General features: G+C 38.5%; 1 protein-coding gene across 3 annotated transcripts in view; it reads left to right on the forward strand.

Annotated features, from left to right (window-relative positions):
* Window positions 1-26,380, forward strand: part of SSH2 (slingshot protein phosphatase 2) — a 245,111-nt gene that overhangs the window by 50,874 nt on the left and 167,857 nt on the right. For 2 of the 3 annotated variants that reach the window (XM_029210906.1, XM_029210905.1), the window contains one exon: window positions 12,533-12,613. The exons of the other annotated variant lie outside the window; for it this stretch is intronic. In XM_029210906.1, the coding sequence (XP_029066739.1) occupies window positions 12,533-12,613 (81 nt within the window). The remainder of the gene's footprint in view (window positions 1-12,532; window positions 12,614-26,380) is intronic. 3 annotated transcript variants of the gene reach the window in all.

A 26,380-nucleotide genomic window follows, 5' to 3' on the forward strand; every position in this document is an offset into this window, starting at 1 on the left:
GTGTGTGTGTGTGTGTGTGTGTGTGTGTGTGTGTGTGTGTGTGTGTGAGAGGGGAGTTGGGGGTGATTAATGGTTGTGTTTAAACCACAGATAGCTCTCATACATTGGTCTGAGGCGGGAAATAAAGAATTAGAATTCTAAGGCGTTAAAGGCCAGAAGACAATATGTAGGTTGATTTACAAATAAATGGGGTCAACAAGAATTGTATGCTTTCAGCAGATGTGGAGTTAAGCTTTCTGTACCTCCTTGTTTTGCTAGCTTGCTCTCAGCTCATGAAGTTGACAGAATTGTTTTTTTTTTTTTAACTCCTACACAGAACAGGAGGGAAGTTAGCAGCTAACTAGTTAATAGCAGAAGCCTAACCGAAAATGGAAAATAATAGAATATTTGGTTTGCCTAAATTGAGACAAACGCATCTCTCTGTAGATTACATATCAATTTTGAGCCACTTAATTATCAACTAGAGACATAAATCCAGAAGTTTTCTTTTTTCTTTTGTATGTTGAGATTCCAGATCTTGAAGTTCTGAGTAGCAGCAGCTATTTTTAAAAATTAATTAATTAATTTATTTTTGGCTGCGTTGTGTCTTTGTTGGTGCGCGCAGGCTTTCTCTAGTTGCGGCGAGCAGGGGCTGCTCTTCGTTGCAGTGCGTAGGCTTCTCATTGCAGGGGCTTCTCTTGTTGTGGAGCATGGGCTCTAGGCGCGCGGACTTCAGTAGTTGTGGCACATGGGCTCAGTAGTTGTGGCTCGCAGGCTCTAGAGCTCAGACTCAGTAGTTGTGGCGCACGGGCTTAGTCGCTCTGGGGCATGTGCGATCTTCCTGGACCAGGGCTTGAACCCGTGTCCCCTGCATTGGAAGGCGGATTCTTAACCACTGCACCACCAGGGAAGTCTGTGCAGCAGCTATTTTACTCTCATTCTTTTTGTGGGCTTTCAGCAAAGGTTGAGCATCTACCACCAGCTTCTTGGCTTTTCTCTGTGTTTATGGACTTATTACTTGTTTATTAATTTGTTCTTACTGCTGTGGATGATTACTTCTCAGAATCCATCATGGTACCTAGCTTAGTTACCTTATATACGCATTCATTAAATACAGGTGGTGCCCCTTTATGTAAATTGAATAACCTGTGCATATGAATAACTGCTTTTAACTTGCCACTTTTCTTTACTCACTACTTTCCTTTTGTTGGTTTTGCTATCAGGAGTTAGTTTTGGAATGATACGATTCCATCACTCTGGTTCTAAAGTAGTGATATATGTGCTATCTACAGATGCAAATACTTTAGTCCAGTGGCTCTCAAACTTTAACTTACAGTTAACATATTTAATGTACATCAGAATCAGTTGGAGGGCTTGTTAAAAACACATCTCTAGGCCCTAACCCCAGATTTCCTAATTTGATAGATCTAGAATGGAGCCTAAGAATTTGCATTTCTAACCAGTTCACAAGTGAGGCTGTGCCTGGTGGTCTGGGCAGCACACTTTGAGAATCACTGCTTCTTCCAAAATAGGAATTTTTCTCCTATTTCAGAAACATGCCCTTGTAGGACAGATGGTTATATCAGAAAAAGAGAAGAGAAAGGAAACCAAACCTCATGGAGATCATGGGATTTGGTGGGCTTTTTAAAAAATATTTTCAGATTATCTCTGTGTGAGGGTGTGAATTTGCTGGTACAAGTAATGTGGCATTTGTATAGGATCTGAAATACTATCATAAGTGAATATTCAAAGAATTAAAAGCAAAATCTCTAAATCTACAAAATATCCATATGTCAAATCATTATGTTGTATACCTTAAACTAATACAATGTTATATTTCAGTTATATCTCCATAAAACCGCAGGGAGATAAAGCTATGATCTGTACAAAGATTAGAGACAGTTCTAGGCAGTATTCTCATTAGCCTGAGTTAAATTGTATGCTCTAGGCCAGGGATTGACAAACTTTTTCTGTTAAAAGCCTGACAGTAAATATTTTAGGCTCTGCCAGCCTTAAATGGTCTGTGTTGCATATTCTTCTTTGCCTTTTCTTTAGAAAACAAAACAAAACAACCATTTAAAAATGTGAAAACCATTCTTAGCTTGCTGGCCATATGAAAGCAGGCTGTTGATGGCTAACCCCTGCCAAGGCCAGTGAGGCTGAAGTCATCATTTTGAAGCTTCCTGAAATCCTGGGATTTGAGAGGTGCTTTGAAGGATGGCTAAAATTTAGATTGAAAGATTATATTCCTTCTGAAAGGAGAAGTGAGTAGAGAAACAAGCCTGTGATGCTTACCATAAAAGAGCTGTGAATTACATACAGAGTGTAGAGAGCAGCAGTACCTTTGCAGATGAAATGGACTAACTGCAAGCCAGAGTCAGGGAGTCCTGTGGCATGAATACCTGGACAGTCTCAGCCACTGACAAGCCAAGCTGCTAAGTAGCTCTGAGAAATGAAGATGCTCTTTTGGCTTAAAGCCTCCACGTTGACTTGGAGCCCAGGGGAGGCAGTGTCTCATGTAACAATTGGCTCTTCAATAGGAGCTGTTGCTACTATGACTAATTAATGGACAAACATCATGTGTTTAGGGTAGTGAAGACTATTGGTCTCTTAACCAAAACTATACACAAAGATTATAACTCATCTTAATTTGTGTTATTGTTATTGGCAACAAGGAAGAATTGTAACAACTAATGCTGTCACTTAACTCATTCATTGAACATTTACTAAATGCTTACTCTGTGCCAGACTCTAGAGATACAGCTTGAGAAGCTCACTGTCTAGAGAGAGAAACAATATATATAGAAATAATTACGGCAGTGTGAGGTAAGCATTAGAAAATATATGTGCAGGGAACTATGGATGCTTAGAAGAAGGAATCACCAATTCATTCTGATTTAATCTGTCAAGTTGACCCAGTCTAATTATTACTGGCCATAGATTATATCCTTAATACTAACCAATTATCTTGCAGATCTGTACCATTGATTATAAAGAGGCCTGTGTAAAATACTGTGGTTGGATCAAATCCAATTCATCATTTGGAAAAAGCTATTTCAAACATCCTGCTGTTGCTACTAAGTTTTTAGGATCCTCTTTAAGTGTAAAATATATAGCTCTAGCGTTGCTTGGTCCCTTAATTTTGTGCTTCCCACTGTACTGGTGTGAATATTGGGTTCTAAAGCACAATTGTTTTCCCCAGTAAAACTTGCAGAAAAGAAGATTCTGTGGTAGGCAGAAGAATAATGGCTCCCCCAATAGAGTCCTCATCTGTGAACCTGTGAATATATTATGTTACATGGTAAAGGGGAAATTAAGGTTGGATAGAATTCAGGTTGTTAATCAGATGACTTTAAAGTAGGCAGATTATCCTGGATTATCTGAGTAGGGGACAGTGTCATTATAAGGATCTTTAAAAGTCAAAGATGGAGACAGAGAAGAGGTCGGACTGATATGAGAACGACTCAACCCACTTTTGCTAACTTTAAAGATGAAGGAAGGGGGCCACAAGCCAAGAAATTCAGGTGGCCTCTAGATGCTGGAAGAGGCAAGGAAATGGATTCTCGCTGTATTAGCTTGCTAGGGCTGCCATAACAAGTACTGTAGACTGGTGGCCTAAACAACAGAAATTTATTTTCTCACAGTTCTGGAGGCTACAAGTCAGAGATCAAGGTGTTGGCAGGGTTGATATTTTTCTGAGACCTCTCTCCTTAGCTTGTAGGTGTCTGTCTTCTCCCTGTGTCTTCACATGATCTTTCTTTTGTGTGTATCTGTGTCCTGATCTTCTCTTATAAGGATACCAGTTGTACTGGATGAAGTCCCACCCTAATAACCTCATTTTAATTTAATTACCTCATCTCCAGATGTAGTCACACTATGAGATACTAGGGATTAGGACTTAAACATATAAATTTGGGGTTGGGGGGGGACCACAGTTCAGCCCATAACACTCCGCTAGAGCCTCCAGAAGGAACATGGGTCTGCCACCACTTTGATTTTAGTACTCCTGACCTCCAGAACTGTAAGATAATAAATTTATGTTGATTAAACCATCAAGTTTGTGATGATTCGATATAGCAAATGAGAAAACAAATACCAGTAACTTGAATCTACCAATAGGAGACTGATGAACTGTATTGTGGAATATGTATACAATGGGATATCATGCAGTGATCAAAAATCATGAAGTAAATGTCCATTGATGGATGAGTGGATAAACAAAATGTGGTATATACATACAGTGGAATATTATTCAGCCTTAAAAGGGAAGGAAGGACTTCCCTGATGGCTCAGTGGTTAAGAATCTGCCTGCCAGTGCAGGGAACATGGGTTCGATCCTTGGCCCAGGAAGATCCCACATGCCGTGGAGCGACTAAGCCCGTGTGCCACAACTACTGAGCCTACACTCTAAAGCCCACGAGCCACGACTGCTGAAGCCCGTGTGCCCTAGAGCCCACATGCCACAACTACTGAGCCCATATGCCACAGCTACGGAAGCCCGTGCGCCTAGAACCTGTGCTCTGCAACAAGAGACGCCACCACAATGAGAAGTCTGTGCACCGCAACAAAGAGTAGCCCCCGCTTGCCGCAACTAGAGAAAGCCCACACGCAGCAACAAAGACCCAACACAGCCAAAAATAAATAAATAAATAAATGGGAAGGAAATTCTGATAGATGCTACAACGTGTATGACCACTGAGGACATTATGCTAAGTGAAATAAGCCAGTCACAAAAAGACAAATACTGTATGATTCTACTTATATGAGACATCTAGAGTTATCAAACTCATAGAAACAGGAAGTAGAATAATGGTTACCAGGGGCTAATGAGGGAGAAATGAAGAATTTTGTTGTTGTTAATTTTTTTAAATTTAATTTAATTTATTTTTTTAACTTAATTTTATTTTTTTATACAGCAGGTTCTTATTAGTCATCCATTTCATACACATCAGTGTATACATGTCAATCCCAGTCTCCCAACTCATCCCACCACCACCACCACCCCCGCCACTTTCCCCCTTGGTGTCCATACATTTGTTCTCTACATCTGTGTCTCAATTTCTGCCCTGCAAACCGGTTCGTCTGTATCATTTTTCTAGGTTCCACATATATGCGTTAATATTCAATATTTGTTTTTCTCTTTCTGACTTACTTCACTCTTTATGACAGTCTCTAGATTCATCCATGTCTCTACAAATGACCCAGTTTCGTTCCTTTTTATGGCTGAGTAATATTCCGTTGTATATATGTACCACATCTTCTTTATCCATTCGTCTGTCGATGGGCATTTAGGTTGCTTCCATGAAGTGGCTGTTGTAAATAGTGCCTCAATGAACATTGGGGTGCATGACTCTTTTTGAATTATGGCTTTCTCAGGGTATATGCCCAGTAGTGGGATTGCTGAGTCATATGGTAATTCTATTTTTAGTTTTTTAAGTAACCTCCATACTGTTCTCCATAGTGGCTGTATCAATTTACATTCCCACCAACAGTGCAAGAGGGTTCCCTTTTCTCCACACCCTCTCCAGCATTTGTTGTTTGTAGATTTTCTGATGATGCCCATTCTAACTGGTGTGAGGTGATACCTCATTGTAGTTTTGATTTGCATTTCTCTAATAATTAGTGATGTTGAGCAGCTTTTCATGTGCTTCTTGGCCATCTGTATGTCCTCTTTGGAGAAATGTCTATTTAGGTCTTCAGCCCATTTTTTAATTGGGTTGTTTGTGTTTTTAATATTGAGCTGCATGAGCTGTTTATATATTTTGGAAATTAATCCTTTGTCCGTTGATTCGTTTGCAAATATTTTTTCCCATTCTGAGGGTTGTCTTTTCATCTTGTTTGTAGTTTCCTTTGCTTTGCAAAAGTTATAAGTTTCATTAGGTCCCATTTGTTTATTTTCATTTCCATTACTCTAAAAGGTGCATCAAAAAAGATCTTGCTGTGATTTTTGTCAAAGAGTGTTCTTCCTATGTTTTCCTCTAAGAGTTTTATAGTGTCCGGTCTTACATTTAGGTCTCTAATCCATTTTGAGTTTATTTTTGTGTATGGTGTTAGGGAGTGTTCTAATTTCATTCTTTTACATGTAGCTGTCCAGTTTTCCCAACACCACTTATTGAAGAGACTGTCTTTTCTCCATTGTATATCCTTGCCTCCTTTGTCATAGATTAGTTGACCATAGGTGTGTGGGTTTATCTCTGGGCTTTCTATCCTGTTCCATTGATCTATGTTTCTGTTTTTGTGCCAGTATCATATTGTCTTGATTACTGTAGCTTTGTAGTATAGTCTGAGGTCAGGGAGTCTGATTCGTCCAGCTCCGTTTTTTCCCCTCAAGACTGCTTTGGCTATTCGGGGTCTTTTGTATCTCCATACAAATTTTAAGATTTTTTGTTCTAGTTCTGTAAAAAGTGCCATTGGTAATTTGATAGGGATTGCATTGAATCTGTAGATTGCTTTGAGTAGTATAGTCATTTTCACAATATTGATTCTTAAAATCCAAGAACATGGTATATCTCTCTATCTGTTGGTATCATCTTTAATTTCTTTCATCAGTGTCTTATAGTTTTCTGCATACAGGTCTTTTGTCTTCCTAGGTAGGTTTATTCCTAGGTATTTTATTCTTTTTGTTGTAATGCTAAATGGGAGTGTTTTCTTGATTTCACTTTCAGATTTTTCATCATTAGTGTATAGGAATGCAAGAGATTTCTGTGCATTAATTTTGTATCCTGCAAATTTACCTAATTCATTGATTAGCTCTAGTAGTTTTCTGGTGGCATCTTTAGGATTCTTTATGTATAGTATCATGTCATCTGCAAACAGTGACAATTTTACTTCTTCTAAGGAAATGAAGTTTTTTTTTAATGGGTGTAGAGTTTTAGTTTTGCAAGATGAAAAAGTTCCAGAGGTTGGTTGAACAACAACGTGAATATGCTTAACACTAATGAACTCTACACTTGAAAATGTTTAAGATGGTAAATTTTATGTTATTTTACCACAATTTTAAAAATTTTAAACAAAGATTAGTTAAAAAGGCAGCGACAGAAAAATAGGTGCAGTGTGTTTCCATTGTATATTTTAGAGAAAGGATATATACACATGTAACGCTTGTATGTGTACACTATATCTCTGAAAAGATATCCCAAGAAACTAGCATAGTGACTACTTCTGGGAATGGAGTTGTAGAGAACTAGGAGGTGTGGGGGACAGTGATGGGAGGAAAATAAATACTCTCTGACACCTTCTGAATCTTGTTTACCACGTACTTATTGAAATAATGTTTTTTGCTAAGTTCACAGATACAGACAAAAGGTTGGTAGTTGCCGGAGGCAGGGAGTGGGCAGGATGGGTGAGGGAGTCAAAAGGTGCAAACTTCTAAAATAGATAAGTCATGGGAATGTAATTTTTTAAAAAGCAAGAATGGCTTTAAATGTGTAACTTGGGGTTAGGGACTGCAGAGAGTTTTCTCAGCTGGGTCATCCTTAGGCTATGAAATTGCTTTGTTCAATCCAGTTACACATAAGTGTCAGGATAAATAAGATCTACTTCTTGTCTTGACCTTTAAAGGTTAAAAGCTTTTAGTCGGAAAGTGGTCATCAGGCTTTAGGGTACACGTGTATTTTATTGTTTGATGTCCAAAGTATATTTTCAAAGTCTCTAGTTCTTTAAGAACAACTGCAGGGACTTCCCTGGTGGCGCAGTGGTTAAGAATCCGCCTGCCAATGCAGGGGACATGGGTTTGAGCCCTGGTCCGGGAAGATCCCACATGCTGCAGAGCAACTAAGCCGCGCCGCAACTACTGAGCCTGCACTCTAGAGCCCATGAGCCACAACTACTGAGCCCACATGCTGCAGCTACTGAAACCTGTGTGCCTAGAGCCTGTGCTCCGCAACAAGAGAAGGCACCGCAATGAGAAGCCCGCACACCACAACGAAGAGTAGCCCCTGCTCTCCACAGCTAGAGAAAGCCCACACGCAGCAACGAAGACCCAACGCAGTCAAAAGAAAGAGAAAAGAAGGAACAACTGCGATTCTTCACTTAATTAGAACCCCTAAAAGAGTTGGGGGGAGAAAAGATGCAGGAAAAAAGGAAAGATAGAAATGTAATAATAGTTAATGTTTTCTATTTCTTAAAATCACATAAGCTGTAACAAAAATAGAATAAAAGAGACAACAGTAGGAATAGGTTTTGACTCTTTTGGGATTATTTTTTAAGACTTCTGCTTGCAAATTGTTAGGTAACTGCACAAGTTAGATTTTAACACTCTTCAAAACATCCTCCGTAGTACATGATGCTTTACGTCATAAGTTCCATATAAGGATTGCAACATTTTATTACAATAATTGTTGCTCAGAAGCTGTTCTGGATTGAAACTTCTTGTTATATACGGATGTGTTTTCCTAACCAATCTTAGCCCCTGTTTTTCTCCAAATGATACTTGACCAAAGGGGCATATTTCCACAGAGCCATATTAGATATCTATTAGATAATCATTTATTTTTTTTCTTAATTACATGCTAAATTATATTAATAGAGTTCCTAAGCATTCATTCTTAGAATAAATCCTTTATAATGTCAAAGAAAATAATCAATAAACAGTCTATAATAGGAATAAAAAAGAGTTTTATTTGAACCAAACTGAGGACTATAGCCCAAGAGACAGCCTCTCAAATAACCCTGGGGAACTGCTGTGGAGGAGCATGGTTTTCAACACAGTTTTATATCTTGTCAGAGCAAAGAACATCAGACAGGTCAGAGATACATTTCTTCAAGGTTTAAAAAAACAAACCAGATCAGCATATACACAGCAAATCAATATGACCTTGGCATCTGGGAAGGAACTTTTATCATCGAAGGAGTACCAGCATTGGCGTCGCAGGAAGGGAGGCATTTAATCTTTATTATTTTTTTTTATTATTATTATTTTTCTGTACGCGGGCCTGTCACTGTTGTGGCCTCTCCCGTTGCGGAGCACAGGCTCCGGACGCGCAGGCTCAGCGGCCATGGCTCATGGGCCCAGCCGCTCCACGGCATGTGGGATCCTCCTGGACCGGGGCATGAACCCGTATCCACTGCATCGGCAGGCAGACTCTCAACCACTGCGCCACCAGGGAAGCCCTTAATCTTTATTTTTAACACGAACATTCCTTACTTCTGGTAAAAGCACCTTTTTTTAAAGTGATTAAAGCATATGTACAATGTATGTTTGATAGGCCACAAAAGGCTTATAAAATTAAAGTTCAATCATGTACAAGCTAGAATGACTTCCCCATAACTCAATATGTGAAAGTTCCTTCTATGAATAGTCATAAGCAAGACAGTTCAATCTGCAGAACCCAGAAACAACTCAGGAATTGGAATTACCAAGTACCTCAGAAAGCAGAGGAAAGAAATCGAAATATTCTTTGTCTTCCTTTAGGATTCTTAGGATTTAATTTAGAATTAAATACGTTGGTTGCAAGTAAATACTTGTTCCAGGAACCAATTATTTTTAATGCTACCAGCACACTTAAATTGATACCTTGTATCTTAATGAATTGAATTTCAATTAATAAGTATGCAGTAGGGCTTCCCTGGTGGCACAGTGGTTGACAGTCCGCCTGCTGATGCAGGGGACACGGGTTCGTGCCCCAGTTTGGGAAGATCCCACATGCCGCGGAGTGGCTGGGCCCGTGAGCCATGGCCGCTGAGGCTGTGCGTCCAGAGCCTGTGCTCCGCAACGGGAGAGGCCACAGCAGTGAGAGGCCCGCATACCGCAAAAAAAAAAAAAAAAAAAAAAAAGTATGCAGTAAAGTCTTAAAATAACTTTAGGAATGCAAGTGTCATTATAGGACCTCTTTTTTTAATTGAAATATAGTTGATACAATATTATATTAGTTTCAGATGTACAATGTAGTGATTCAGTATTTTTATAGATTATACTCCCTTTAAAGTTATTACAAAATAATGGCTATAATTTCCCTATGTTGCACAGTATATCCTTGTTGCTTATCTACTTTATACATAGTAGTAGTTTGTGTCTCTTAATCCCATACCCCTATCTTGCTCCTCCTCCTTCCCTTCCTCCACTGGTATCTACTAGTTTGTTTTCTATATCTGTGAGTCTGTTTCTGTTTTGTTATATACATTTGTTTTATTTTTTAGACTCCACATATAAGTGATTACATACCATATTTGTCTTTCTCTGTCTGACTTATTTTACTAAGCATAATACACTCCAGGTCTATCCATGTTGTTGCAAATGGCAGAATTTCATTCTTTTTTATGGCCGAGTAATATTCCATTTTATATAAAAGAACCTCTTTCTTGAAAGGTCATTTTGAAAGAGCTCATGTAAACATGCTGAAGTATATACAAGAATGAAAACTTAAAAATCTTAACTAGTATAATTTGGATTAATTAATGTGTACGTTTTTCAGTTTGTGTACACCTTGACAGTGACAAGCCATTTTTGATATGCTTAATATTATCTATGTTATCATTTTGTTGTGATATGGGAATTTGGGAGAATTGAAAGCAGCTTTGATCTCTACCTTATTCCTTCAGGTATTTTGTTTGTTATTCATTAAGCCTTTAGCTTTTGTAATATTAGAAGTATTCACATATTTTGTAGACTGACTTTTTCTTTTTGAAAAGACAAAGGAGAGTAAATATTCTTATTTTTTCCTCCTCCAAAATGCAAGGGAGTAAGGAATAAAGAGACTTTGCGTTTGCAGGACCTAAAAATGATTTTAAATATTTAGTTGTTTCTGTTTATTTTCTGAAAGAGGAAGAGGGAGGAGAAATGGAATATGAGACCGGGTTGTAAGGACAAAAACCAAAAGTAGGTAAAGGATCAGGGTAGGAAAAAAGTAAGAAGGAAATTAACCAGGAGAAGGCAATTAGGAGAAGTAGGAACTCTGAACTTTACTTTGTTTATTTGCACTCTAAAACTCAGTCTCTGCAGGTATTCTGGGAGTTGAATGAAGCACAGTCTCAGTTTTGAAAATACAAAATATGAGTCAACCATGAGAGCAATAAAGTAGTTGTATATGATTAAGTTTCAGCCACCGGTAGTGAGACGTTTTTTGTTTAATAGCTTTATTGAGATGTAATTGATAAACAAAAAACTTGACGTAGTTAATGCATACAGTTTGATGAGTTTGGATAAATGCGTACACCCATGAAACCATCATTAAAATCAAGGTAATAAACATAATCTATTACCTCCAAAAGTTTCCTTGTGCCCCTTAGGGGTTTTGTTGGTTTTTTGTTTTGCGGTAAGAACATTTAACATGAGATCTACCCTCTTAACAAAGAATTTTAATGCACAGTATTGTTAACAGTAGGCCCCATGTTGTACAGCAGATCTGTAAAATGTAATCATTTGCATAACTGAAACTTTATACCCTTTGAACAACTCCCCTTTTCCTCCTTCCCCTCAAACCCCTGGCAACCACCATTCTACTCGGTGCTACTGTGAGTTGGATTATTTTAGATACCTCAAATAAGTGGAATCATGCATATTTGTCCTTCTGTGACTGGCATATTTCGCTGATCATAATGTCCTCCAGGCTCATCCATGTTGTCACATATGGCAGGATTTCCTCCTTTTTTAAGGCTGAATAATATCCCATTGTAGGTATATACCATATTTTCTTTACCCATCTGTCAATAGACATTTGGGTTGTTTCCATATCTTGGTTATTGTGAATAATGCTGCAGTGCACATGGGACTGCAGATGTCTCTTCGAGATCCTGATTTCAATTCCTTTGGATTTATACCCAGAAGTGGATTTGGTGGATCATATGGTAGTGTGAAGTTTTGATGACATAAGTTTATATATCTCTATGTAGGAGTAACTCAGTTTCCAGCAGCTGTTACCCAAAACATTTGAAGGAACTTAATGGGTCAGAGTTGGAGCTTTTTCTCTTCTCTTTTTTGTGTTGCTGTTAGTCATAAGGGAAAAATACTCTTGTTACCAGCTCATTGTTTCACTCCTTTGTCTCATTTTTCTTATCTGTCTTCTAGACAGATTTTGAAAAAGAGATTGGAGAGTGGAAGAAATGTTTTAAATTGTTTTCTGGCATCTGTCAGTAGGACTTGGGTAGGGCATGTTTTTTGGCTCTTCTTATAAACACTTGTTAGCAGAGGGCTAACGAGGCCAGGCTAGTAGTTAGATCCCTTAATCATGTGCTATGTTACATTCTAAAGCCTGTCTCCAAACAGTCATCAAATATATACCTTTGAATATGAGGGTAAGTGAACACAAACCTACCCCATTCTGGAAAAAGTCCAGAGTACATACTCTGAAGGTTTAGTAGCACCATCTTTACAGAAAAAGGACATCCCATTGCCCAATTTGGAAACCACGGAAAATGCTTCTGCTACTCAAATATTCCTCAGTTTTCCTAACCAATCATCTTGTTGGCTTTATTCTCTTCAAAACAGCCGTTACTAATCAGAATTGCACCTTCTCGCCTATGGGCTAACACTGACACTGTGATTTCTGCTGGCCTTTTCCCTTATGCTTATGGCCCTGTTATCTGGATCTCTGAAATGATCTTGTTTGTATTACAGAGCTCTCATTTGGAAGACAGTGAATCCGCAGCATTACTTTGCTGTGAACGTGAAGAATCAGAAATCTTTAGTGATTCCAATGTACGTAGGTATTTGTCTCTACACAGCCTTTGTGATTCAAGTGAGAGCTTTTTGGGTAAATTTGGCTCTTAAATGCATCTGAGATAATGCCTATTATTTTATCTATTTGGCCTCACTCATCCAAATAGCCTGGGAAGGCAAATAAGTGACTTGGAATGAGTGTATGTATAAATATATGGTATATTTGTGTAATAATCTCCATTCAAAGCATATCTCTCAGAGTAGATAAATGTTGCACCCTGAAACCTTGAGTCTCCTTCACTAAGGAATATGATTGTTTTTGTGGGTTTTTCACATTTTTTTTTATGGTCTTTTCCCTGTGACAACTGCTTGGTATTGGTGCTGCCACTGGACCTTTATTCCCCACATACAAAGACCTAACATATCCTGGCTGTTGATAATGTTAAGCCAAAGAAATGTTATAAATCCTAGACTATAGAGTCATCCAGATCATCTCAAACGTAGAACTATCTCACTACATTTCATGAGGTGTTATAAATTGTATTGATCTCATCTGACCCCCGGCAGAGTTGCTTAATTATTGCAAATTACCCACAGAATCAGGCTGAAGTTAGAGAATGACTTAAATTAACTATGTATCACTTCCAATAGGATAACTGCCTTTGCTAGCCATGGCTAAAACTAGGTTCTACAAACCTTGATAAAATCTGAGTTCTGTCTATTCCAGAATGCTTATTGTGCATAGTAGGTATTCTATAAATATCGCTGAAGTTTCATCAATGGAAACTCTCTCTCGAATGAAGCTGTGCCTCTCAAGTATATCACCATAGTACTGCCTGCTTTTAAACTGTCTTTACTTCACCTTCATGGCGCAGTGAAGGTGATCACTATTTTAAGACCTCATTCAACCGTTATGTTGATTTATCTGGTTGCACTTCATTCAGCACTGACGAAGAGTCTGAAATGGCATGAAGTCAGTTATTGTGACTCACTAATAGCTGGAGTGGTGCTCACTTGCCTAGTACTTGAAAACATTAACTGACGAATTCATATGAACACTCATTTATTATCAACATTTTGCAGATGACGGACTGAGGGTGGAAATGTTATATTCTTTGCCCAACATTGTGTGATAATCAGGGGCAGCGCTGACATCAGGTCTCAGCTGACAGCCATCAGTGAGCTCATTATCAGCAGCCAGCATCTTCAGTGATGGAATGTGTACCAGTCTCCTTATATATAGTGCCTTACAAGATTTATCCTGTTCAGTCTGCAGTGGAGTCTTCTAGACTTGGACTGGCTTATTGTTTTGGCTGATTTTGTCTTACAGAGGTCAGTGCATGGCAGTCCACGTAAAGAATATTTTTATGAAGTTGGACACGTGGGGAAAAGACTCTAGTTTTAATAGTTTTCTCTCTTAGAAAAAAGTAGATGGGTATATATATTTGAAGATTACTCAGGATTGCTTGATTTTATCGCCAGAACTTTCATTCATTTAAGTCAGGTTTGTTGTCTTTTCTTTTTCAAGAGGCAAAAGTGGTTACATGTACTTGGCTGGCTTTACCTGTAAAGGTACTGGATCTTCATCCTGTTTTGTGTGCTCAAGAAGTGTTTCCCATACTTTTTTTTTCTTTTCTCACCTTCCCATTCCCATCCCCACATCGAAGGAGATTGAAAAGCTCCTTCCCAATTTGAAGGCTTAAACTTGAAAACAAAATTTTTTGCAGAGCAAACTGACTGAAATGCCACTTCAAATTTTTTTCAAAGGAAGTGGTACGGGATCTTGATAACTATTTGGAATAGAAGTTAACTGTTGTAATGAAGAGTAGAAGATAAAGAACTTTTTCAATAAACCTTGGAATAACAGAAATGTGAGCTTTGGTTAGCTATATTTATTCCTTCCCTTATGCACGTACTCATTCATTCACCAAGCATTGATTGACTCTCACGTACAAATTACCAGGCCCAAGGCATTGGGGGTTAGGCCTAAAATATCAAATCTACCCTAAGAGCAAACATCCAGCTATAAGGTAAATAAGGTCTGAGGCTCTAATGTAAAACATGGTGACTGTAGTTAACATTGTATTTTATAATTGAAATTGCTAAAAGAGCAGAACTTAAATGTTTTCACCAAAAAAAAATAAGATAAATATATGAGGTGACTGACGTGTTAGTTTACCAGTTGGGGGAATCATTTCCCAATGTATTCATATATCAAATCGCCATGATGTACACTTTAAATATCTTACAATTTTACTTGTCAGTTTTACCCCAATAAAGCTGAAATTAAAATTACTCTAGGAGAATGTATAATCTACTCTTCAACAGATTAGCTTTATGGATATTCACGGAAATGCAGTACATGGGGAGGAGAGAAGAAATCTGTGGGTGAGTGGAAAGAAATTTGGCTGGAGGCAAAGAAGGGATGGCTCTCTCTGGAAGAGGGCTGGCTGCCTTACATCTCCTGGGGCTTTCCCGGAAGAGAGGAGAGGAATGTAGAGAGACCTCTGCCCCCTCTCTAGTCCCACTCAGCCTCTAGGGAACCAGATAAAGGGTAGAAGCAGAAGAAGCTATTTGCTCCCTCTGCTATGCACAGGGTTGTTGGAGGCCTCCATAATGGGAAGAGGGACTGCCTGCCCTAGAGCAGGGTGACCGTGTGACTGGAAGAGGCCACAGAGGAAGAAGACACTGGCCCTAGCGCAGGAGTTTCACTTTGTCTCCAGATAAGAAAGAATGTGGGCAGTGACTAGAGCAGGTTCCGTTCCTAGTGGCTGCAGCAGCTACTGAGACTCCTGAGGGTTCTCTTCAAATTTCCCATCCGCATACCTACTGCTATCCTGCCTTAAAGGAGAGAGAGCTCAGCCTGAGCTGGGATTCCCATTATGGTGATTGTGGGGTTCAGCTAGAAACAACTGGATTCATTACCATTGTAGGGTTATTTCTTCCCTAGCCTGTAGGTCAGGAAAATGCTTGTTGTGTTATTTTGTCTCCTAAGAATACAACTTAATTCTTTCTCTCCTTTCTTTGCTCTTCTGACCCCACCCCTACCCTACCAAGCAGGAAGAGGGATGGATATAGGTGGTCATACCATTTTTATGGTCTATTTCGCTCCTTTGCTTGGATATTATATCCTTGTAGGGAATGCATTTTCCCTCTGTGCAATCAAAACAGACTTTATGTTTGAATAGCCCAGTGAAAGGGAAAGGTATTAGCCTTCTGTTATTAAAAAAAGAAAAAAAGGGAAAGCTACCCTCTAGAATTGAATGTGAAGACGGCAGATGAAAAGAAAGGAAAATCTAAAATGTAAAAACTATTTGGTTTAGAATACTTTACATTTTTAAACTTTAGGTTTGCATTCTCTTCTAGGTCAGGACAGGTGTCTCAGAATAGATGGCAACTTCAGCGGAGGTTTTCATGTGTAGTGGGGTAGGAGAATGGCTTTGGGAGAGAGAGAATATATGACGTGGCTAATACAAGACGAAGGATTTAAGAATTTTTAAAAGTTATTAGCATTAAGATAAGCCCTGGTTCAAATGAGTAGCCAACCTATGGATTGAAGATAGAAGGAGCTTTAAATCTTCAAGATTCTTTGGAGGCATCCTGTTTTTCTTGTGTGTTTTAAGTTTTAGAATATGGTATATGGAATGATCAAAACAATGAATGACTTTTTGGCTTAGAAAGTAAAAGTACACTTAGAAGGGGATGAGCCGCTATTGTCAGGAAATCTACCTTTGTAAATCTCTAGAGATTGTAAGCACAAGCAAGATGCTTGTGGATGAACCTACAGATACAATGATAACCAACTGGTTGGATGGAAGGTGGTGATGGTATGTGGGCCAACGAGCATGTGCATCTGGTCATTTCTGTTGATTTGTATTTACCCTCTTCCTTTCAGCTCTCTCTCTCCCTTTCAGCTCTCTATACTGTGCTTTTTATTTCTTTTTTCAGACTCACTTGCAGAGACACCATTTCACTAGCCAATGCACACAAATGTAAAAAGAATTTAAAAAGGAAAATTCGTTGCTAAGGAGATGTGGGTTTTATTACGAGTTTCAAATGGCCATTTAGCCAACAGCGAACAGCTGTCAGACCAGAGTTCAGGATGATTTGAATTGTTTCTCCCTCACCTCTGCTGCATAGTAAAGAGATTGCTGATTAGGGCACCTGGTCGGAAAAGAGGTTAAAAGTGTTGCTAGTGGCAGAAACATAGTTTTACCATGAACAGTATTCCTATTTTTTCCTTTGGAGGGAGTCTGATCCAAATGGTAACACTGGTAGAAAGCCTCCTATGATGTTAAAATTATTTTTCTTTATTCCAGAATAAAGCATAGCTCGACTATTTTATCCCAGAATAACAAATGAGAAACAGTTTTCAACTTTTCTTTTTTTGAAGTCTTACCCTCTTAAGCGATTTATTTGAAGAGAAATGAGGTTTGTAGTAATCTTGGGTACAAAGTCAACTTTAAAAATTGGCTTTATAATTTAACTCAGTGGCTCTCATCATGGCTGCACGTTAGAATCACCTGGTGACTTTTTAAAATAATTTAATAACAGGGTCTCACCTCAGTCCACTTAAACCAGGATCTCTGTGAGTGGGACCCAGGTATTAGTATTTTTTAAATGCTCGCAGGATTATTCTAATGTGAATCAAGGGTTCAGAACCACTGTTTTATCTCTAGCTATGCTAATTTTTTTTTGGCCTCCAAATCAGAGCTCCAATCTGCAACATTTGTAGCATCTGTTTACATGAAAAGAGAATAAAATATGAGATTGATTAGAATAATGAGTTGACTGTATGCATTTACTACCTCAGGTACAATGCAATTAACTTTTATTCAGTGAAATTCCTCGGCTAGGCTTCTGTTAAAAGAGGAGCAACATACTGAAATTAGGTAAGTCAAATCCTCAGTAAACCTGTGTCAATGAAGGGTAAAGTTTTCCATGAGGTTATTAAGACTTACACTTCCTGTGTCAACACTGCTAGGAGCTGGCATAGAAAAGAATCAAAGAGCACTTTTATACTTTGTGTATTATAACTTTATTAAAATAAAATATACATACAGAAAAGTGCACTTATTTTGTACTTTTATTTATATCGTAAATTTTCACAAACTGAAGTTTTCACAAACACACATCAAGAAACTGTGTAACCTGGACCTAGATCAAGAAATGGAATATTACTACTCCCCTCCACCAATTCCCCCTTCCTCCAACATCCCCTCCTTGCTTCCTTCCAGTCACTACTCACCCTCTGGCTATCACCCCCCAGAGATAACTACTCTCCTGACTTCTTGACCATATGATTTTGATGTGGGCATGAGGCTATGCCCTTTAGATGACCTCTCTGACCTCCAGAATCAGGGGTCAGCATCATGTAATATTTAAAGAGCTCAGGTTCAAGGTTCCAACAGCCTGAGTCAAAGTCCCAGCTCATAGTAAGTCACACTGGCTGTGTGACTCCACTTCTCTAAGCCTTACTTCCCCCATCTGTAAAACAGGTGTAACAATAGGACCTGTCTTATAGAGTTGTTAGAATTAAATGAGATAATTTATGGGTCTGGCACATTACCTGTGCTGAGAGCAGAGGCAGATACAGTATTCCCTGATGTCATCATGTCTTCAGCAGAGTCAGGACAACGCCACTGTGGTCCGTGGGCACAATTTAGTTCATAGTCTAGCTCTGGAGGGAAGGAGGAGGAAAAAGTGGGCATCCTGACCGTCTTTCCTTTTCCTCACCATCCTTGATTTGGCCTGTGACATGACTAACTTGTGGCAACTTCTAAAATATGTTATTTAAATTCATAAAGTGATTACTGAAAGGCCAGAAACGTCTTCTTATGCATCTGTATATTTGCCACAGCACCTAGCACAATGATTTACAAGTTGCACGTAGTGTCGTGCCTTGGATAAAGGAATCTGAAAATGATGCTTCCTGCACATCTTGCTTTCCTGTGCTGGATTTGTATTGGTCTGATTTCTGTTCGTTTTGACCAGAGACATATTTTTGAGACATCTAGCACAAGAACATACAGAATGTAGCAGTTAATAAAATCAACCAAATAAAAGCTCTAACTAGCTGAGTTATTCTGCTTCCATGATCTGAGGTCAGGCGTGCTCAGGTATATTTTCCCCTTATTTTGGTTCAGGAGAACAAGCAAAACAGGAGATGGCAGGACTTGCAGGCTTTTCATTAATAAAATTGTACAGACTTTTTTTTAAAGATTATAGTTTGGAAATAATTTATCCTTTGGAAGGTTAGCAAGATAATTTATTGAGCACTTACTATTTGCCAGATGTGTTAAGTGATTTTCATACAATTTAGTCTTAAATCCAAGTCTTTGAGGTTAAGTACTTTTAGTATTTCCCATTTAAAGCTGAGGAAACAGAGACTTGCCTAACGTATGTGACAGTGCTGATATGGAGAGCCAAGTCTGCCCGACACTCCCTGCTTGAGCCCTTAACCTTATGCTGGATTGCCTTTACCCTTGAAAAGAATATTGTTATTCTCATGCGAGGAGATCAGGAGCAAATGGAATAGCGGGTCTCAGCTCCGGCTTTGCAGCAGAATAACCTGTGGAGCTTTTCAAAAATATAAACACTCAAATCTCACGTTAGGAAGTTCCTAATTCAGTGGGTCTTGGATGAGCTCAACATTTTTATTCTTTACAAAGCTCCATAGGTGTTTCTTCGTGCAGCCAGAGTTAAGAATAGTGGTTCATAGAAGTTCCCTAGAGAGGAATTATAAGATTACAGATTTGGGGGCATTTGAAGACTGAATTTGGAATATTGTAGAGACACATCGTTGTTAGAAGTGTAGAGAAGGACGAGGTAGCTTAATAACAATCAAGTTTCATGTTTCAGGAGGTAAGATAGTGTTTATCACTGGAAATTGGATATATCACTGGGGTATTTTATAGAAGGATTGATTCTCCATTCTTTCTATGCATTTCTAGAGTGCTGCCACTTTTGTGCTCAAGCAGTCTTTCTCAACCCTAGTTTGCTCTCCCAGGTAATCTGTTTTCTCAGTGCTGGGGGTGAAGTCCTGGTGAAGTCGCGATTTCAGAGCTGTTAGGCAAGAACTGCTAACCTTGGAGAGAGCAGTGGATGGCCCTGATTAAGACAGATGCCGTGGGAGAGTTGTAAACTTAACAAATTCTTAATCTCAATGGATCCTGTCTTCTGCGTTCCTCCTAATGCCTTTTGTTTATGTTTTTGTAATCTCAGTGTGCTTTGGCAGAGGGAAGGGGCAGTAATTCTTCCTTTCACTTTACAATTAAGAAAGTTGAGTTATAATTTCAAAGGCCATGACTTTCTGAGAACTATAAATGAAATAATGGCTAACATTTGTTGAGCACTAACCATGTGCCTGGCTCTATCCTAAACATTTTTACATTCATTATCTCATATTACATCTCTGATGTGAGTAGTGTTATTTATCCCTGTTTTAGAGATAAGAAAACTGAGCTCGTTTATTCTACAATTCCTTGAGTCTACTCTCTGGCAGTCACCGTGCTGGGAAATGAGTATCCAGTGATGAACAAGTCAGACCCTATACTTATGGAACTTACAGTCCATTGGGGAAGACACATAATAAAAAACAAATAAGAATTCAGTTACAAAATGTGATAGTGCTATGAAAAATACAAATGGGGAAATAATAATAAAGAATAACAAGGCAGAATTGCCATTTAGATAAAGGATAATCAAGAAGAGCCTCTCTAACGTGGTGATATTTTAGCTCAAGATAGTTAAGGAGTTTGCTTAGCATCACATCTAGTAAGTGGTGAAATTCAAGTCTGATTCCTAAAGCTCTACTCACCATGCATGCTGCCTGTTAGACATGTCTGTTAGACATGTGCTTGGAATCCACCCCAGGTTTGTGACTCTCCTCTCTGGTCTGACCAGCATTCATACCGTGACACTGTAGCAGATTTCCAGAAGGGCATCATAAAGAAAGAAATTATAACAGTAAGATAATTTTTTAAAAAGAAACTTGCTTCCTAAAATGCTTCTTTAAAAAGAACACTAGGAGGCAGCATAGAGAAGGGGGAGCAAACAGGGTGGCAAATAGTATATGAATTTCAGCAAATGATGGAGAGACACAAAGAAGCTGAAAATCTCTGCTGTAAATGCGCTAGGTACATTTGCATGAAGAAATGCCCTCTTCACATGTATGGGCTGGGGTGGATGTTCCACTTTGGATCAACATCCTATTTCCTGTCCTTACTTGAACTTAGTTTGAAGGTCCTGATTTAGGAACCAAGCAGAAGACTGCTCATGGAAGATGCTAAGAAGTGTTAGATGGTGCCTAGAACCTCAAGGTGCTTGGAAAGAATGTAGGAGGAAGGGGAACTGCTCTTGGGAAGGGAAAGGCCAGAGAGGAACAGTGAAATACAGTCTTGAATTTAAATGCTGCAGTCTTCTTCTGACTCTATTGCAATGCTTGATTTGCCAAGTTACTGTCTTAGGGTTTTCCAACAGAGGCCTCTGCATTGCCCTTTGCTCCAGAAGAATTTGTTCACTTGCTCTTTTTCCTCCCAGGAAATAACAACAATTCTTTTTTTAAAATAAATTTTTTTTAATAGGCAAAGGATCTGAATAGACATTTCTCCAAAGAAGACTTTTTTTTTTTTAATTTTTGGCTGCATTGGTCTTTGTTGCTGTGCGCAGACTTTCTCTAGTTGCGGTGAGTGGGGGCCACTCTTTGTTGCGGTGCGCAGGCTTCTCGTTGCGGTGGCTTCTCTTGTTGCGGAGCACAGGGTCTAGGCACACAGGCTTCAGTAGTTGCAGCGTGTGGGTTCAGTAGTTGTGGCACAAGGGCTTAGCTGCTCTGCGGCATGTCGGATCTTCCCGGACCAGGGCTCGAACCCGTGTCTCCTGCATTGGCAGGCGGATTCTTAACCACTGTGCCACCAGGGAAGTCCCAATAACAACAATTCTTAGGCTGGTCAGAGTCTGTAGAAGTGTGATGCAAGTTGTTAGATTCTGGATTATAAGCCTAACTGTTTAGATGTAAAGAGTGCCTAGTGTAAATTTCTGCTTGGAAAAGATTTGTGTGTGATATTCATATATCTTACTTGATGATTGTATTGGTGAAGATTATAAATTGACTCGATCCTTGCAATCTTGACAGTTTAGTCAAAAGTTATAAAAAAGTTATAATAGTGTTCAAAGTCTTTGACCCAGAAATCTAATTCTTGAAAATTTCCTCTGAGGAAATTTTTTAAAAGAAAAGTATATGTACTAACATATTAGTGAATATGTTTAATAATAGGAGAGAGGAGATGGTTAAGTAAACTATGGTAATATTAACTCAATGAAGCCATTAAAATGAAAAACATGAGAACTATTGATATATAGTTCTATGAGAAATTATATATGAAATGTTAAGTGAAAAAGTAAATAAATGGAAAAATTAAGTTGCATCTCTACCTAAGTCTTATGACAAAATAAATAACAGATAGATCAGAGAATTAAATTTAAAAAAATTGATATTACAAGTTAGAACATACAGGAGAAACTTTTTTTATAATCTTGGAGCAGGAAAGCCTTTTTAAAAATAATGACACAAAACTCAGAAATCATAAAAGAAAACATTGATGAATTCAAGTAAAGTCAAAAATTCTACATTAAAAGATCCTGTAAACAAAGTCAAAGACAAACAACATGTTGGGAGAAAGATTTTCAACACATGACAAAGATCTAATTTCTAAAATACCTAATGTGTTCTATAATTTTTTTAAAGCTCAGAAACATAATAGACCGATGTGCAAAAGAAATTAACAGACTTTCACAGAAAAAGATATACAAATGGCTCTTCAACATATGAAAAGATATTTAATAGTTCTCATAACCAATACCATTTTTTACCTCTCAGATTGGCAAAGATCAAAAAAGTTTGATAATTGCATTGTGTTGGCAGGATCACAGGGGAAGCAGCTTTGCTATTTATTGTTGGTGGGGTGTATATTAGAATAACCACTACTGAGGATAATTTAGAAATATCTGTCAAAATTCTGAATGCCCATAACATTTGCTCCAGAAATTTCACTAGTAGAAACTTATCCACCAGAAATATTCCTATATGTGTAAAAATTCATATATTCAGAGATATTCATTGCAACATCATTTGTAATAGAAAAAAATTAGAAATACCCTAGATGTCCATCAAAGGGTTTCCGTATGAACCAATATGAAATTATCTCCTATTGTGAAAAGACAACACCAAGGGCTTCCCTGGTGGCGCAGTGGTTGAGAGTCCACCTGCCGATGCAGGGGACATGGGTTCGTGCCCCGGTCCGGGAGGATCCCACATGCCACGGGGCGGCTAGGCCCGTGAGCCATGGCCGCTGAGCCTGCACGTCCGGAGCCTGTGCTCCGCAACGGGAGAGGCCACAACAGTGAGAGGCCCGCGTACCACAAAAAACAACAACAACAACAAAAAACACCAAGACAACACCACCAAGATGCAATGCAGTGTGTGTATCATTTGTGTAAAACAAACAAAAAACCCAAAAACAAAATAGCAGATGGAAAAGAATATGTTTAGATCCTTAAAAACACTTAGACTGTATCTGGTAATATACATAAAAATTAAAAAGAGCAATTGCCTTTAAGGAGAAGAACTTGTTGGCTGGGAAGCAGATGTAAGGTAGAGACTGATTATTTAATATATATCATATTGTCCTTTTTTAAATTAAAAAAATTTTTATTGCAGTATATTGACATAGAATATTAGTTTGAGGTGTACAACATAGTGATTCAATATTTTTATACATTCTGCACTATACAAAGTTATACTGACTGTATTCCCTGTGCTGTACATTATATCCCCATGACTTATTTTATAACTGGCAGTTTGTACCTTTTAATCCTCTTCACCTATTCCACCCCTCTCCCAACTCTCCTCCCCTCTGGCAACCACTACTTTGTTCTCTGTATCTGTGAGTCTGTTTCTGTTTTGTTATATTTATTCATGTGCTTTGTTTTTCAGAGTCCATATATAAGTGAAATCACATGGTATTTGTCTTTCTCTGTCTGACTTATTTCACTTATTATTAGCACAATACCCTCTAGGTCCATCCACGTTTTCACAAATGGCAAACTTTCAGATGCAATGCAATCCCTATCCAAATACCATGGCATTTTTCACAGAACTGGAACAAATAATCCTAAAATTAGTATGGAACTACAAAAAAAAACCCAAATAGCCAAGGCAATCTTAAGAAAGAAGAACAAAGCTGGAGGTATCATGCACCCTGACTTCAAACTACACTACAAAGCTGTAGTAATCAAAACAGTATGATACTGGCACACAAAAAAAAACAGACACATAGATCAAGGGAACAAAATAGAGAGCCCAGAAATAAACTGATGCACATATGGTCAATTAATCTATGACAAAGAAGGCAAGAATATACAATAGGGAAAAACAATGTCTTCAATAAGTGGTGTTGGGAGCACTACACAGCTACATGTAAAATGATGAAACTAGATCATTTTCTTACACCGTATATAAAAATAAACTCAAAATAGATTAAAGACTTAAATGTAAGACGTGAAACCATGAAACTCCTAGAAGAAAACATAGGCAATATGCTCTTTGAAATTGGTCTTAGCAATATATTTTTGGATCTGTCTGCTCAGGCCTGGGCAACAAAACCAAAAATAAACAAATGGGACCACATCAAACTAAAAAGCTTTTGCACAGTGAAGGAAATCATCAACAAAATGAAAAGGCCGCCTACTGAATGGGAGAAGATATCTGCAAATGATATGTCCAATTAGGGGTTAATATCCAAGGTACGTTCCAAACTCAGGAACTGATTAGTGTATAGGTCATATGTGTAGAAGTGTTCAGTGATCTTTGAGGGGAGGGTGTGTGTGTAAACAAAAATTCTGAATTTTTTGTTACTTCACTGCTTTTTTCCTCCTCAAGGAGCTTCTGTAATATAGCAGACCCTCACTGGAGCCATTTTTAGATGCCTTAAAGGTGAGCTACAGAGCAGCCAGTATTGTATTAAGCAATTCTAGCCCTCAGAATTTATGGTCCTTCCTGTTATGAGCTACATATAACAAGTAAATACAAATTAAAATCCACTGGAATATTAATCAATGTGATGGTGCTATGTCCTAATAATTTAAATTCTACAATGCAAAGTTAGGCCCAGTTCTTGTGATCAGCTCCACCTCTCATTAAGTCATAAGCACTACTGCTTCATTTTCTTCCCCATTCTTGGTTTCCACTGATCTGGCACCATGCCTCCATTTTGAACTATTTTGCACTATCCTGAGCTATTTAAACCACCAAAAGCGCAGCAGAACTGGCCTTGGTATTTCCTTCACTGGCTATTGTGACACTTCCCTGCCTGGCCCCTATGCCTTAAGGGCATGACCTTAGTTTCCATGTTTTGTGTGTATGGTTACCTTTCACTTAGTTATTCTTTCAACAAATATGTACAGAGTACGTCTGATGTGCTAGACACTGTGCTGGTTGTTGGGGGTATATAGTGGTACATATAGCAAACGTGGTTCCTCCCTTGGAAATTTACATTCTCGTGGAGAAAGGTGGCATTAAACAGCTAATTTAGCTAGTGAATTTTAAAATTTTGATTGTGATAGATTCTGAAAAGAGGAAAGCACACCATACTGTGAGAATATGGCAGGCCGGGACCTGACCTGCTTAAGGTTAGTGGTCAAGGGAGGGCTTCCTTGGAGAACTGGTGTTTTGAGTGCTCTGAAAGATGAGTCAGAGTCAACCAGAGAAAAGTTGGGTGGAGAGAATGGGGAAGAAAATACTTAGACATCAGGAAACTTATTCAAGGAACCAAAAAAAGGTCAATGAGGTTGGAACATAAAAAATAAGGGAGGAAATAACACAAGATGATGCTGGCGAGGTCAGCACAGGCTAGATGGTACTGAGTCTTATAAACTAAATTAAGAATCTTAGTCTTTATTTCTCAGACAAGAAAAAGCCATTGAAGAGTTTTCAGCTGGGGGTGTGAATTAGGGTACCGTTTAAAAAGATCTACCTGGCTTTACTATGAAGATTGGACTTGCAATTTATTTATTTATTTATGCATGCCATAGACAGTTGGGGCATTGTGTTTTTGTGATTTGATTTGGTTAACTCATTCGTTGGGCAATGGCGCTCTTAATAAGAGGGAAGTTGACAGAAAGGCAGTATGATGGTGAAGAGTGTGTGACCCTGGATAAGTTACTTTACTTCTCTAAGTCTCAATTTCTACATCCAAAGAATGGAGATAATAAATAATATATCTGCTTCATGGGGTAATTGTGAAAATTGAATGAGATAATATCTGCAAAACACTTAGATTAAGGCCTGGCACATTGTAAGCCTCTAATAAATGTTAGCCACTGTTACAGTCTAATAATCTCATGAAGGGTTTAGCTACTGCTCTGAGAACCACCCATTCTTGGTGGTCCATGGAGTAGCTTTCCATCCAGAGGTCACATGTGGGCTTGTCTAGCCACCACCACTGGACTGTAGGAATCTAGCCTAGTCAGCTGGTAGAGAAACATCATGTATAAGGTTTAATTTCACAAATGTCACTTGGAGATGGAAATGAAAGCTGAGGAATGGTAGCTTGCTTTAACCCTAGCTATGGTTTTGCTTTGAAGCTGGCTTTTGAGAGGTTTCCAACACTTGCAGGAAATCAATAGAATGGAGTCGTTGCTTGGAAACGGCTGTATCTCTTTGTTTCCTGCAATACTAGGTAACTAATGTCTGTAATTATGCTACTGAGCAAAGCCTCAGTTGATCAAGGTTAATTGTTGACAGTATTT

Source organism: Monodon monoceros, unplaced genomic scaffold (genome assembly GCF_005190385.1).
Source record: "Monodon monoceros isolate NGI ecotype Baffin Bay Population unplaced genomic scaffold, NGI_Narwhal_1 Super_Scaffold_9, whole genome shotgun sequence".
In the NCBI taxonomy this organism is placed as follows: Eukaryota; Metazoa; Chordata; class Mammalia; order Artiodactyla; family Monodontidae; genus Monodon; species Monodon monoceros.